The sequence below is a fragment of the Heterodontus francisci genome, chromosome 44, assembly GCF_036365525.1.
Source record: "Heterodontus francisci isolate sHetFra1 chromosome 44, sHetFra1.hap1, whole genome shotgun sequence".
In the NCBI taxonomy this organism is placed as follows: Eukaryota; Metazoa; Chordata; class Chondrichthyes; order Heterodontiformes; family Heterodontidae; genus Heterodontus; species Heterodontus francisci.
Window position 1 is genome coordinate 26690424 of NC_090414.1, and position 13575 is coordinate 26703998.

General features: G+C 46.3%; 1 protein-coding gene across 19 annotated transcripts in view; it reads left to right on the forward strand.

The window, feature by feature from the left end:
- LOC137355913 (transcriptional-regulating factor 1-like) overlaps positions 1-13208 on the forward strand; it is a 216766-nt gene extending 203558 nt beyond the window's left edge. For 18 of the 19 annotated variants that reach the window (XM_068021554.1, XM_068021548.1, XM_068021546.1 and 15 more), the window contains 3 exons: positions 3351-3494; positions 7181-7284; positions 11726-13208. In XM_068021554.1, coding sequence (XP_067877655.1) covers positions 3351-3494; positions 7181-7284; positions 11726-12053 — 576 coding nt within the window. In that variant the 3' untranslated portion in view covers positions 12054-13208. The remainder of the gene's footprint in view (positions 1-3350; positions 3495-7180; positions 7285-11725) is intronic. The other variant, XM_068021559.1, reaches the window with a different exon arrangement.
- Positions 13209-13575: the final 367 nt, after the last annotated feature.

The following is a 13575-nucleotide window of genomic DNA, read 5'->3' on the forward strand; positions in this document are numbered from 1 at the left end:
TCTCAGTTTCATGGCATCATTACTACCATCAATCTGGTTCACAAATCTCCTTTAGGGAAGGAAATCTGCCATCCTTACCTGTTCTGGCCCACATGTGACTCCAGACTCTTAACTGCCCTCTGAAATGCATAGCAAGCCACTCAGTTGTCAAGAGCAATTAGGGATTGCCTAGCCAGCAATGCCCACATCCTGTGAATTTTTTTTTAAAAAGGTAATTCAGCCCCTTGAGCCTGTTCTGCCATTCAAATGGGTCATGGCTGCTCTATATCTCAACTCCATCAACCCACCTTGATACCAGAAATCATAACACATCCAGGGGATCACTGATTAGTGACTGGGAGCAGAATCCCTCATTGATTATTCTCCTCCCTCACCCAGGGACAGTAAAGACAACTGTAGTCCCAGTTCCAGGCTTTGTGTTGAGTTAGCTGACCTCAGCCAGTTTAAGGTTACAAAGAGGTCAAATTGGACAGGGTACCTGCTCTTGATCACTCTCTGGTGGCCCCATCTTGAAAGTCTTTGTCTGTGGATTGCACTGCTTTCCTGGCCGGCCTCCCACCTCCCACTCTCCGTAAACTTGAGCTCATCCAAAACTCTGCTGCATGTATCCTAACTCAGATCAACCGCTCGCTGACTTATACCAGCTTCTCGTCTGGCAACACCTCAAATTTAAAATTCTTATCCTTGTGTTCAAATCCCTCCATGGCCTCACCCTCCCCAGCTCTGTAACCTTCTCCAGCCTAGCAACTCTCTCGGATCTCTGCACTCCTCCAATTCCGGCCTCTTGCACATCCCTGATTTAATTCGCTCTACAACTGGCGGCCATGCTTCAGCTGCCTGGGCCCGAGGAACTAAAATTCCCTCCCCAAACCTTTCCGCCGCTCTCTCTCTTCCTTTAAGACGTTCCTTAAAACCTACATTTGACCTGTATTAAGTGATGTTAAATTTATAACTGCATTTTTCCTGTGAAGTGTCTTGGGACATTTTACCATGTTAAAGGTTCTATATAAATGCAAGCCATTGTGGATATCTGACGGGGACAGGATTTGTCTGGACTATGACGTCTCCTCTCAATGACTGTCCTATTACAGTCAAATATCACCACTCACTGCTGAAGTTTATGCATGAAGCATGAGCAGTCAGGGCAGGTAGAATCATAGAAAGTTTAAGGCACTGAAAGAGGCCACTTGGCCCATTGTGTCTGTGCCGGCCGAAAAACAATCCACCCATTCTAATCCCACCTTCCAGCATTTGGTCCGTAGCTCTGCAGATTACAGCACTTGAGGTGCATATCCAGACTCCTTTTGAATAAGTTGAGGGTTTCTCCCTTAACTACCCTTTCAGGCAGTGGGTTTCAGACCTCCGCCACCCTCTGGGTGAAAAGGTTTTTCCTCATCTCCCTTTAATTTTTCTACCAATCACTTTAAATCTATGCCGCCTCATCACTGACCTTTCTGCTAAGGTGAATAGACCCTTCAATCAGATCTCCCCTCAGCCTTCTCTGTTACAAGGAGAACAAGCCCAGCCTATCCAATCTTTCCTCATAGCTGCATTTTTCCAGTCCTGGCAACATCCTCATAAATCTCCTGGGGAACTGAAATGGTACCACATTAAGAGACAGGTGCCTTGAGGAGATGAAGAAAAACAGGGAGTTGGGTGGGAACGGGCAATAAATGCTGGCCTAGTCAGCAAGTCCCACATCCCATGAACAAATTTTTAAAAAACTCCCCCAACTGAAACACTTAAACCTCTAATTCTATTCTCGAAACATTTGCAATCAGGGTTTTATTGGAGAAGGAAAGCATCTGTGGAGAAATCAGTTGCCATTCTGCTTTGAGTAATTCAGTGGGATGACAGTGCTGTGCATCACAAGAGCTCCACCAAGAGGTCACAACCCAACATGGGATGATGTTGAAGGGACTGGGTGGTACAGTGAGTCAGATGATGATCTGTGAAGCTTGGATTTCAATCCAGCTCAGACAACTGGAACAGATGTCTCTCTGCTAACTAACAAGGTTCTAATGTGACATGGGTTGGGCAGTCCCACACCAATTCAAGGGAGTAAACCGACTGCACATCGCCCGGAATGTGGCGCTAATCACCAACACTCTGGAGCTACGATAGAAGCCTGCCCAGTGACAGGATAAGCTATCTCACCCAAGGTGGCAGTGAGATGGATGTGCCCAGGTTTCCCTACCTCCCAGTTTCACAATTTTGACTGGGGAATATGAAGTAGGTCACAAGCAGTCACTAGTCATCCAGTAGATGAGAGAAAGGAGAACAATAGAAAGAAAAACTTGCATTTTAATCATTCATTGACCTCAAAATGTCCCAAAGTGCTTTACAGCCAATGAGGTACCTTTGAAGTGTACTCACTGTCGTAATGTAGGAAGCAAAGCAGCCAATTTTCACACAGCAGGATCCCACAAACAGCAATGTGATAACGACCAGATCATCTTGAAGGATAAATATTGGTCCCAGGACACCAGAAACAGCTCAACTGCTCTTCTTTCAATAGTTGCCGTGGATCATTTATATCCACCTGAAAGGGCAGACGAGGCCTCAGTTTAAAGTCCGATCCAAAGGATGCGCGTCCATCAGTGCGGCGCTCTCTCAGAACTGCCCCTCCAACAGTGCAGCACTCCCTCAGTACCAACTCTCCAGCAGTGCAGCTCTCCCTCAGCTGAGCCTCCGACAGTGCAACACTCCTTCAGTACAGCCTCCGACAATGTAGCACTCCCTCAGTACTGCCCCTCCAACGATGCAGCATTCCCACAGTACTGCCCCTCCAACGATGCAGCACTCCCTGGGTACTGCCCCTCTGACAGTGCAGCGCTCCCATCGTACTGACCCTCCAACAATACTGCACTGCGAATATTAGCTTGGATTATATGCTTAATTCTCTGTCGTGGGAAATAACTCTTAAAAGCATAGGCAAATTGAACCATTCTCACCTTGTGCACGGGAAGCTAATTTTTTTTCCCCCTCCTTCCTGAAGGCACAGACTCCCCCTAGGGTACAGGTGCGCAAGTGCCCAGGGGCTCTGTGCTCTCCTGTACCCAGTCTGTGTCCATCCATCTGGAACTTGCTACCACATGGGGCTGTTGAGGCATCAAGCATGGATGCAATTAAAGGGGAGGTAATGTGAGGAAGAAAGGAATAGGAGGATAAGAAGGTGAAAGTAGAGGTGTAGGAGGAGGCTTGTGTGGAGCATAAACACTGGCAGAGACCAGTTGGGCTGAAAGGCCTGTATCTGTGCCGTACGTTTGATGTATTATATATGGAACCTCACAGGTAAATTTACACAATGTGTTTTTCTTCAATGACCCCCTCGTGTTGCACTGTTACAGGTAAGATCGAAGCTAGTTACAGAATGTGTCGAGTATTATTACAACTTTAAAAAGATCCTCAAGTTCAACAAGAAGCATCGCCCTCGACCTTCAGACACGGATGAGGATTGGAACAATGTCTTCAGGCAAGACACAGACTGCGAGGTGAGGCCCCATCTATTACAATGGTGAATGGAGGAGGCTCATTGCACAAGATATGTAATGTGTTCCTCATTGTGGATTGTTGCAAGTACTCCCAGGGCAGGTACAGCACGGGGTTAGATACAGAGTAAAGTTCCCTCTACACTGTCCGATCAAACACTCCCAGGACAGGTACAGCACGGGGTTAGATGGGGATGTGGAAAGGATGTTTCCCCTTGTGGAAGAATCTAGAACTAGGGGTCACTGTTTAAAAATAAGGAGTCGCCCATTTAAGACATGGATGAGGAGAAATGTTTTCTCTGAGGGTCGTGAGTCTTTGGAGTTCTCTTCCTCAAAAGGCGGTGGAAGCAGAGTCTTTGAATATTTTTTAAGGCAGAGGTAGACCTCATTGGCACCAGCTAGACCTCATTGTCACAAGGCGAGCCGCCTTAAACAGTGTTCAAATCACACGCAGCTTCCACAGTGCGGACTGCGACACCGACCACTCCCTGGTGTGCAGCAAGGTTAGACTCAGACCAAAGAAGTTGCATCATTCCAAGCAGAAGGGCCACCCGCGCATCAACACGAGCAGAATTTCTCACCCACAGCTGTTACAAAAATTTCTAAATTCACTTGTAACAGCCCTTCAAAACACTCCCACAGGGGATGCTGAGACCAAGTGGGCCCACATCAGAGACGCCATCTATGAGTCAGCTTTGACCACCTACGGCAAAAGTGCGAAGAGAAATGCAGACTGGTTTCAATCTCATAATGAAGAGCTGGAACCTGTCATAGCCGCTAAGCGCATTGCACTTTTGAACTACAAGAAAGCCCCCAGCGATTTAACATCCGCAGCACTTAAAGCAGCCAGAAGTACTGCACAAAGAACAGCTAGGCGTTGCGCAAACGACTACTGGCAACACCTATGCAGTCATATTCAGCTGGCCTCAGACACCGGAAACATCAGAGGAATGTATGATGGCATGAAGAGAGCTCTTGGGCCAACCATCAAGAAGATCGCCCCCCTCAAATCTAAATCGGGGGACATAATCACTGACCAACGCAAACAGATGGACCGCTGGGTTGAGCACTACCTAGAACTGTACTCCAGGGAGAATGCTGTCACTGAGACTGCCCTCAATGCAGCCCAGCCTCTACCAGTCATGGATGAGCTGGACATACAGCCAACCAAATCGGAACTCAGTGATGCCATTGATTCCCTAGCCAGCGGAAAAGCCCCTGGGAAGGACAGCATTACCCCTGAAATAATCAAGAGTGCCAAGCCTGCTATACTCTCAGCACTACATGAACTGCTATGCCTGTGCTGGGACGAGGGAGCAGTACCCCAGGACATGCGCGATGCCAACATCATCACCCTCTATAAAAACAAAGGTGACCGCGGTGACTGCAACAACTACCGTGGAATCTCCCTGCTCAGCATAGTGGGGAAAGTCTTTGCTCGAGTCGCTCTGAACAGGCTCCAGAAGCTGGCCGAGCGCGTCTACCCTGAGGCACAGTGTGGCTTTCGTGCAGAGAGATCGACTATTGACATGCTGTTCTCCCTTCGTCAGATACAGGAGAAATGCCGTGAACAACAGATGCCCCTCTACATTGCTTTCGTTGATCTCACCAAAGCCTTTGACCTCGTCAGCAGACGTGGTCTCTTCAGACTACTGGAAAAGATCGGATGTCCACCAAAGCTACTAAGTATCATCACCTCATTCCATGACAATATGAAAGGCACAATTCAACATGGTGGCTCCTCATCAGACCCCTTTCCTATCCTGAGTGGTGTGAAACAGGGCTGTGTTCTCGCACCCACACTTTTTGGGATTTTCTTCTCCCTGCTGCTTTCACATGCGTTCAAATCCTCTGAAGAAGGAATTTTCCTCCACACAAGATCAGGGGGCAGGTTGTTCAACCTTGCCCGTCTAAGAGCGAAGTCCAAAGTACGGAAAGTCCTCATCAGAGAACTCCTCTTTGCTGACGATGCTGCTTTAACATCTCACACTGAAGAATGCCTGCAGAGTCTCATCGACAGGTTTGCGTCTGCCTGCAATGAATTTGGCCTAACCATCAGCCTCAAGAAAACGAACATCATGGGGCAGGATGTCAGAAATGCTCCATCCATCAATATTGGCGACCACGCTCTGGAAGTGGTTCAAGAGTTCACCTACCTAGGCTCAACTATCACCAGTAACCTGTCTCTAGATGCAGAAATCAACAAGCGCATGGGTAAGGCTTCCACTGCTATGTTCAGACTGGCCAAGAGAGTGTGGGAAAATGGCGCACTGACACGGAACACAAAAGTCCGAGTGTATCAGGCCTGTGTCCTCAGTACCTTGCTCTACGGCAGCGAGGCCTGGACAACGTATGCCAGCCAAGAGCGACGTCTCAATTCATTCCATCTTCGCTGCCTTCGGAGAATACTTGGCATCAGGTGGCAGGACTATATCTCCAACACAGAAGTCCTTGAAGCGGCCAACATCCCCAGCTTATACACACTACTGAGTCAGCGGCGCTTGAGATGGCTTGGCCATGTGAGCCGCATGGAAGATGGCAGGATCCCCAAAGACACATTGTACAGCGAGCTCGCCACTGGTATCAGACCCACCGGCCGTCCATGTCTCCGTTATAAAGACGTATGCAAACGCGACATGAAATCGTGTGACACTGATCACAAGTCGTGGGAGTCAGTTGCCAGCATTCGCCAGAGCTGGCGGGCAGCCATAAAGACAGGGCTAAATTGTGGCGAGTCGAAGAGACTTAGTAGTTGGCAGGAAAAAAGACAGAGGCGCAAGGGGAGAGCCAACTGTGCAACAGCCCCAACAAACAAATTTCTCTGCAGCACCTGTGGAAGAGCCTGTCACTCCAGAATTGGCCTTTATAGCCACTCCAGGCGCTGCTTCACAAACCACTGACCACCTCCAGGCGCGTATCCATTGTCTCTCGAGATAAGGAGGCCCAAAAGAAAAGGTAGAGAGATTCTTGATAAGCAAAGGGGTGAAAAGTTATCGGGGGCAGGTGGAAATGTGGAGTAATCAGTTCAGCCATGAACTTATTGAATGGTGGAGCAGGCTCGAGGGGCCGAGTAGCCTACCCCTGTTAATTCATTTGTGCTTATGTACATATGTTCGTAGATACAGAGTAAAGCTCCCTCTACACTGTCCCCATCAAATACTCCCAGGACAGGTACAGCACAGGGGTTAGATACAGAGTAAAGCTCCCTCTACACTGTCCCCATCAAACACTCCCAGGACAGGTACAGTACGGGGTTAGATGCAGAGTAAAGCTCCCTCTACACTGTCCCCATCAAATACTGTCAGGACAGGTACAGCACGGGGTTAGATACAGAGTAAAGCTCCCTCTACACTGTCCCCATCAAACACTCCCAGGACAGGTACAGCAGATAGCTTGCAGTGAGTTAGTAAACCAAATGTGATTTTATCCAAAATTTGTTGAATATATTGTCAAGGATCTGCATATGGAATAAACTGAATAAAGAATGTTCCCATTTAATAGTTATTCACAGAGACTTTGAGATTACACCAGGGGATACACCTCTGATACAGTAGAGCAGCAGGGCATTTCATTAAGTGTTGAAATACTCATATGCCCTGTTGCAAATTTATGGGCAATTGCAATTTGTATTGTTATATTTTTAGCTCCGAGTATGTTTCTAAGTTTTTGCTGTTTCATTGGTTTCAAAGCAGCCGTTTCCCAGTTCGCAGTCAATACAGCCTGCCCACAGAGGCGAGCAAGAGAGTCTTTGCCCTACAGTCATCGGCAACTTTCCCTGCAAACAGTGTGGAAAGTAAGTATACATGACATCAACCATACAACAGAGAGGGTCAGAGACAGGGAGGCAAAGATAGACAGAAAGAGACATGGACAAACAGGGAGACAGAGGGGCAGGGACGCAGACAGAGTGTAAAGGTGTAAAGACAGTCCTACTAACTAGAGGCCAGTCAATGTAACACCAGTGGTGGGTAATGTTTTAGAAACAATAATAGGGGGGAAAAAAATCAACAAGCACTTGGACAGGTCTGAGTTAGTTAAGGGGAGCCATCACAGATTTTTAGACGGCAGATTGTGCTTGATTAATTGAATTTTTTGAAGTAACAGAGCAGGTTGATGAAGCGAAAACAATGGATGTTGTCTATATGGATTTTGAGAAAGCCTTTGACAAAGTACCACATAAAAGATTGGTTTACAAAATTGAGGCTTATGGAATAGGAGGGTCAGTGAGCCTGGATTTAAAAATTGGCTTAAGGGCAGAAAACAGCGAGTCATGGTAGTTATTTTTCAGACTGAAGGGTGGTAAAGAGTGATGTCCTTCAAGGGTCAGTGCTAGGACCACTGCTTTTTTGATGTATATAAAAGACTTGGATATTGGAATGCGGAGTAAAATTTCAAAATTTGCCAATAGCAACAGAGACATGGAGGAACAGATTGGGAGGCAGATTTTGGAAAGGTGCAAAAGTAACAGGGTTGATGTCATGGGTGACTTCAACTTCCCTAATATTGATTGGAACCTCCTTAGTGCAAATAGTTTAGATGGAACAGGAAGGTCTCCTGACTCAATATGTAGATAGGCCGACTAGAGGGGAGACTATGTTGGACTTGGTGCTTGGCAACGAACCAGGCCAGGTGGCAGATCTCTTGGTGGGAGAGCATTTCGGTGATAGTGATCACAACTCCCTGACCTTTACTATAGTCATGGAGAGGGACAGGAGCAGATCGGATGGGAAAATATTTAACTGGGGGAGGGGGAATTACAATGCTATTAGGCAGGAACTGGGGAGCATAAATTGGGAACAGATGTTCTCAGGGAAATGCACGACAGAAATGTGGAGGTTGTTTAGGGAGCACTTGCTGCGACTGCTGGATAGGTTTGTCCCGATGAGGCAGGGAAGGGATGGTAGGGTGAAGGAACCTTGGATGACAAGAGATGTGGAACAGCTAGTCAAGAGGAAGGAGGAAGCTTACTTAAGGTTGAGGAAGCAAGGATCAGACAGGGCTCTAGAGGGTTACAAGGTAGCCAGGAAGGAACTGAAGAATGGACTTAGGAGAGCTAGAAGGGGGCATGAAAAAGTCTTGGCGGGTAGGATTAAGGAAAATCCCAAGGCGTTCTACACTTATGTAAGGAACAAGAGGATGGCCAGAGTGAGGGTAGGGCCGATCAGGGATAGTGGAGGGAACTGGTGCCTGGAGTTGGAGGAGGTAGGGGAGGTCCTAAATGAATACTTTGCTTCAGTATTCACTAGTGAGAGGGACCTGGTCATTTGTGAGGACAGCATGGAACAGGCTGATATGCTCGAACAGGTTGAGGTTAAGAGGGAGGATGTGCTGGAAATTTTGAATGATATGAGGACAGATAAGTCCCCGGGGCCAGACGGGATATACCCAAGGATATTACGGGAAGCGAGGGAAGAGATTGCTGCGCCTTTGGGGATGATCTTTGCGTCCTCACTGTCCACTGGAGTAGTATCAGATGATTGGAGGGTGGCAAATTTTGTTCCCTTGTTCAAGAAAGGGAATAGGGATAACCCTGGGAATTATAGACCAGTCAGTCTTACATCGGTAGTGGGCAAATTATTGGAGAGGATTCTGAGAGACAGGATTTATGATTATTTGGAAAAGCATGGTTTGATTAGAGACAGTCAGCGTGGCTTTGTGAGGGGCAGGTTATGCCTCACAAGCCTTATTGAATTCTTTGACGATCTGACAAAACACATTGATGAAGGAAGAGCAGAGGATGTGGTGTATATGGATTTTAGCAAGGCGTTTGATAAGGTTCCCCATGGTAGGCTCATTCAGAAAGTAAGGAGGCATGGGATTCAGGGAAAGTTGGCTGTCTGGATACAAAATTGGCTGGCCCATAGAAGTCAGAGGGTGGTAGTAGATGGAAAGTATTCAGCATGGAGCTCGGTGACCAGTGGTGTTCCACAAGGATCTGTTCTGGGACCTCTGCTCTTTGTGATTTTTATAAATGACTTGCATGAGGTAGTGGTAGGCTGGGTAAGCAAGTTTGCCGAAGACACGAAGGTTGCTGGAGTTGTGGATAGTGTGGAAGGCTGTTGTAGGTTGCAACAGGACATTGACAGGATGCAGAGCTGGGCTGAGAAGTGGCAGATGGAGTTCAACCTGGAAAAGTGTGAAGTGATTCATCTTGGAAGGTCGAATTTGAATGCAGAATACAGGCTTAAAGACAGGATTCTTGGTAGTGTGGAGGAACAGAGGGATCTTGGGGTCCATGTCCACAGATCGCTCAAAGTTGCCATCCAAGTTGATAGGGTTGTTAAGAAGGCATATGGTGTGTTGGCTTTCATTAACAGGGGGATTGAGTTTAAGAGCTGCGAAGTTATGCTGCAGCTCTATAAGGCCCTGGTTCGACCACACTTGGAATATTGTGTTCAGTTCTGGTCGCCTCATTATAGGAAGGATGTGGAAGCTTTAGAGAGGGTGCAGAGGAGATTTAACAGGATGCTGCCTGGACTGGAGGGCATGTCCTACGAAGAAAGATTGAGGGAGCTAGGGCTTTTCTCATTGGAGCGAAGGAGGATGAGAGGTGACTTGATAGAGGGGTACAAGATGATGAGAGGCATAGATAGAGTGGATAGTCAGAGACTTTTTCCCAGGGTGGAAAGGGCTATCACCAGGGGGCATAATTTTAAGGTGATTGGAGGAAGGTTTCGGGGAGATGTCAGAGGTCGGTTCTTTACACAGAGAGTAGTGGGTGCGTGGAATGCGCTGCCAGCGTTGGTAGTAGAAGCAGATACATTAGGAGCATTTAAGCGACTCTTGGATAGGTACATGGATGATTGTAGAATGAAGGGTAGGTAGTTAGTTTGATCTTAGAGTAGGTTAAAGGTTCAGCACAACATCGTGGGCCGAAGGGCCTGTACTGTGCTATACTGTTCTATGTTAATAATACCAAACTTGGAGGTATGACAAACAGTGAGAATGATACGAATCAACTGCAACAGGACCTAGTTAGGCCTGCAGAATGGGCAGAGAAGTAGCAAATGGAATTTAACACAGAAGTGCAAGATGATGCATTTTGGCAGAAGGGATAGGGTGAGGCAATATAGACTTAATGGCGCAGTTCTAAATGACAATATTGAAAATGCTGGTCCCTTTTATTAAACAGGACTCATTTCAGTGTTAGTAGAGAGCAGGTGATGCTCATTATAGTTTTGCATTCAAGGGCTGGTTTTTTGCCCAGCTGGGGAGTTGCCTCTGGACAGAGAGTTAGTCCAGAAGGAAAGAGTGGGAACTGATGTTTGGACTGAACTATGAATTGCCAATAAAACAGTTGTAGATCAGAGACTGTCATCAGCTTCCTCATTTTGGTGACTGGACATCTGCCTGTTTAACACTAAACAGGAACAGAGGGACTTGGGGGTGCATGTGCATTGATCTTTGAAGATGGCAGGACATATTGAGAGAGAAGTTAGTAAAGCATATGGGATCTTGGGCTTCATAAATAGAGGTATTGAGTACAAAAGCAGCCAAGTTATGCTAAACCTTTATAAAGCTCTGGTTAGGCCCCAACCAGAGTATTGTGTCCAGTTCTGGTCACCACACTTCAGGAAGGATTGGAGGTTCCTTGAGAGGATGCAGAGGAGTTCTACCAGAGTGGCTCCAGGGATGAGGAAATTTAGCTACAAGGTTAGGTTGGAGAAACTGGGGTTGTTCTCCTTGGAGCTAAGGAGATTGAAGGGAGATTTGATAGAGGTTTACAAGATTATGAAAGGTTTAGATAAGGTAGACAAATAAAAGCTGTTATCCATCAACTGATGGCACAAGGACTAGGGAACACAGAGTTAAGACTTTAGGCAAGAGATACAGGGGGTGTTGGGAAGAACTTCTTTTTACGCAGCGAGTGGTAATGACCTGGAACTCGCTGCCTACGAGAGTGGTGGAAGCAGAGACAATCAATGATTTCAAAAGGAAATTGGATGAACTTGCAGGGCTATGGGGATAAAGCAGGGGAATGGGACTGACTGGATTCTCTATGGAGAGCTGGCATAGACTCGATGGGCTGAATAGCTTCCTTCTGTGCTGTAATGACTACGACTGGGGACAGAAAGACACATGGATGGACAAAGTCACGGACACTGCCATAAGTGCACACACTCAGCCACAGACTGTCATGGTACCTTCACTGTACCACACATGCGATACCACAAGAGACCTTACTAATCATTTTTTAAATTATCTTTCCTCCTCAATCCTAAAAAAAACTATAGGATGTTTTACAAAATCAAGAGTCGAAACGCTCACATGAAGATCCACAGGCAACAGGATGACTGGCAGCACAGGTCGCAAGATTCCCTTTATCCTCCGGTCACCTACACAGGGGCAGCCCTGGCCAAATCGACTAATACCCCCCCTGCCTACCCCAGCTGGGACAACAGGGAGATCCAGGAGCAGCTGGAGGCCATGTCAGAGGCTATGACCTGTACGAGTCTCCCCCCTCTATATCATCAGGATGTCAAACTGAACCTCGCTAAGGAAAAGTGCCAAATATTTTCATATAACACGCTCCGAGAAATGGACCAAGACAATTCTTTGTAAAGCACTAACTGTGAAGACTTATACCCCTCTGGGTCTTAAAAACGTATGTGGACAGACCCACATCCTGATTTATGCAGTGAATGTTTTGTTTATTGTCTATAGAAACTGCACCCCTTTTACCAATGAGCATTTACAGTATTGGGACTAATGATTTTATTCATTTTCTCACTGGTCGCTCTTAATATTGAAATTATATATTTTTGAAATTTTTATTGATGTAGCATATCTGTCTATCCATTTTCGGTTCATTCAGTAAATCCCCTTTCCCTGCTCCTCCCAACCATCTACTTTTGTTTCTCTCATTTTAAAGGTGTTGCTGGGATGTGATTTTACAGGCACCAGTTTCTCTAGCACATAACCCATGATGCTATCTCTCTTGTGCAAAGCAAATCAGGAAGAAGTCGAATTTACAATGCCTGTAACGTGATAAAAGCATCCCAACACACCTCACAAGAGCTCAAACGGACAAAAGTTGATGCCACTGCTTCCAGCCACCACCTTACCGTTCAATTTGGTCTGGTCAATCAGCGGGCAGGTGGAATAGGATCTGAATTCTTATCCTTGGCTCAGCACCGACTCAACTCATGCCACTTGGGATCCTCCTGGAGACTGTCACCGCGAAGGGAGCAGCACTCCGTAACTCCATGTCAAGCATCCCTTCCCTCCAATGTGCAATCCAAGGCTCTCAATCTCAGTTCCCTTGTTGGCCATTCACAAATCCCAATGCGGATAAGATGCAGCTACCCCCTGGTGATGATGAGCATTGATGAGAACGAGTGTCTCGACCATAAGCAAGGAATTCAGAGAACCTATCAAGCTGACCTCCTCCTGCACAGCGGTTTGGGAACTGTAAAGGGAGGTCTACCTGAAGACGCCACATGCATGCACTGGAAAAAGAGACACATGATTGCCAGTAAAAGCAAGTCTCCATCGAATTCCACTCCACCTATTCCCTGCTGAATACCTTCCTATTAAACCGTGAACATGGAGACACTTTTTTTTGTTACGAATCCAGTTTATATTCTTAAAACTGGATTCAATTTTATGTATCAGGCTATTTTTAATATATTTATATATAGAGGCACAAACAATAGTTTGGCAAATACTGTAAATATTTTGTAAAAAAAATTAGTAAAATGTTTCTTGTATAAAATATGTCAGTTGCCTGGTTTAAAAAGTTCTGTTTTAAAATTGCAAGAGATTTTATAAAAAGCAGCAAACACAATAGGGCAACGTGTGCAGGTAAAACAGGTCTTAGTATTCCCTCAAAGGTTTTGGATAGAAAGGGAATCAAGGGAGATAGTCTAGGAAGGTGTAGCTAAGATAGAAGATCAGCCATTATCTTATTCAACGGTGGAGAAGGCTTGAGGACCAAATGGCCCACTCCTGTTCTTTGTCCTTATGTGTCCAACACCAAGTATGTGGCAACCAGTCATGGAGAGATGGAATATGGGATAAATGAATCACTGCATGATAAAGCACAGAAGGTCATTCGACACACTATGCCTGTGCCAGCTCTTTG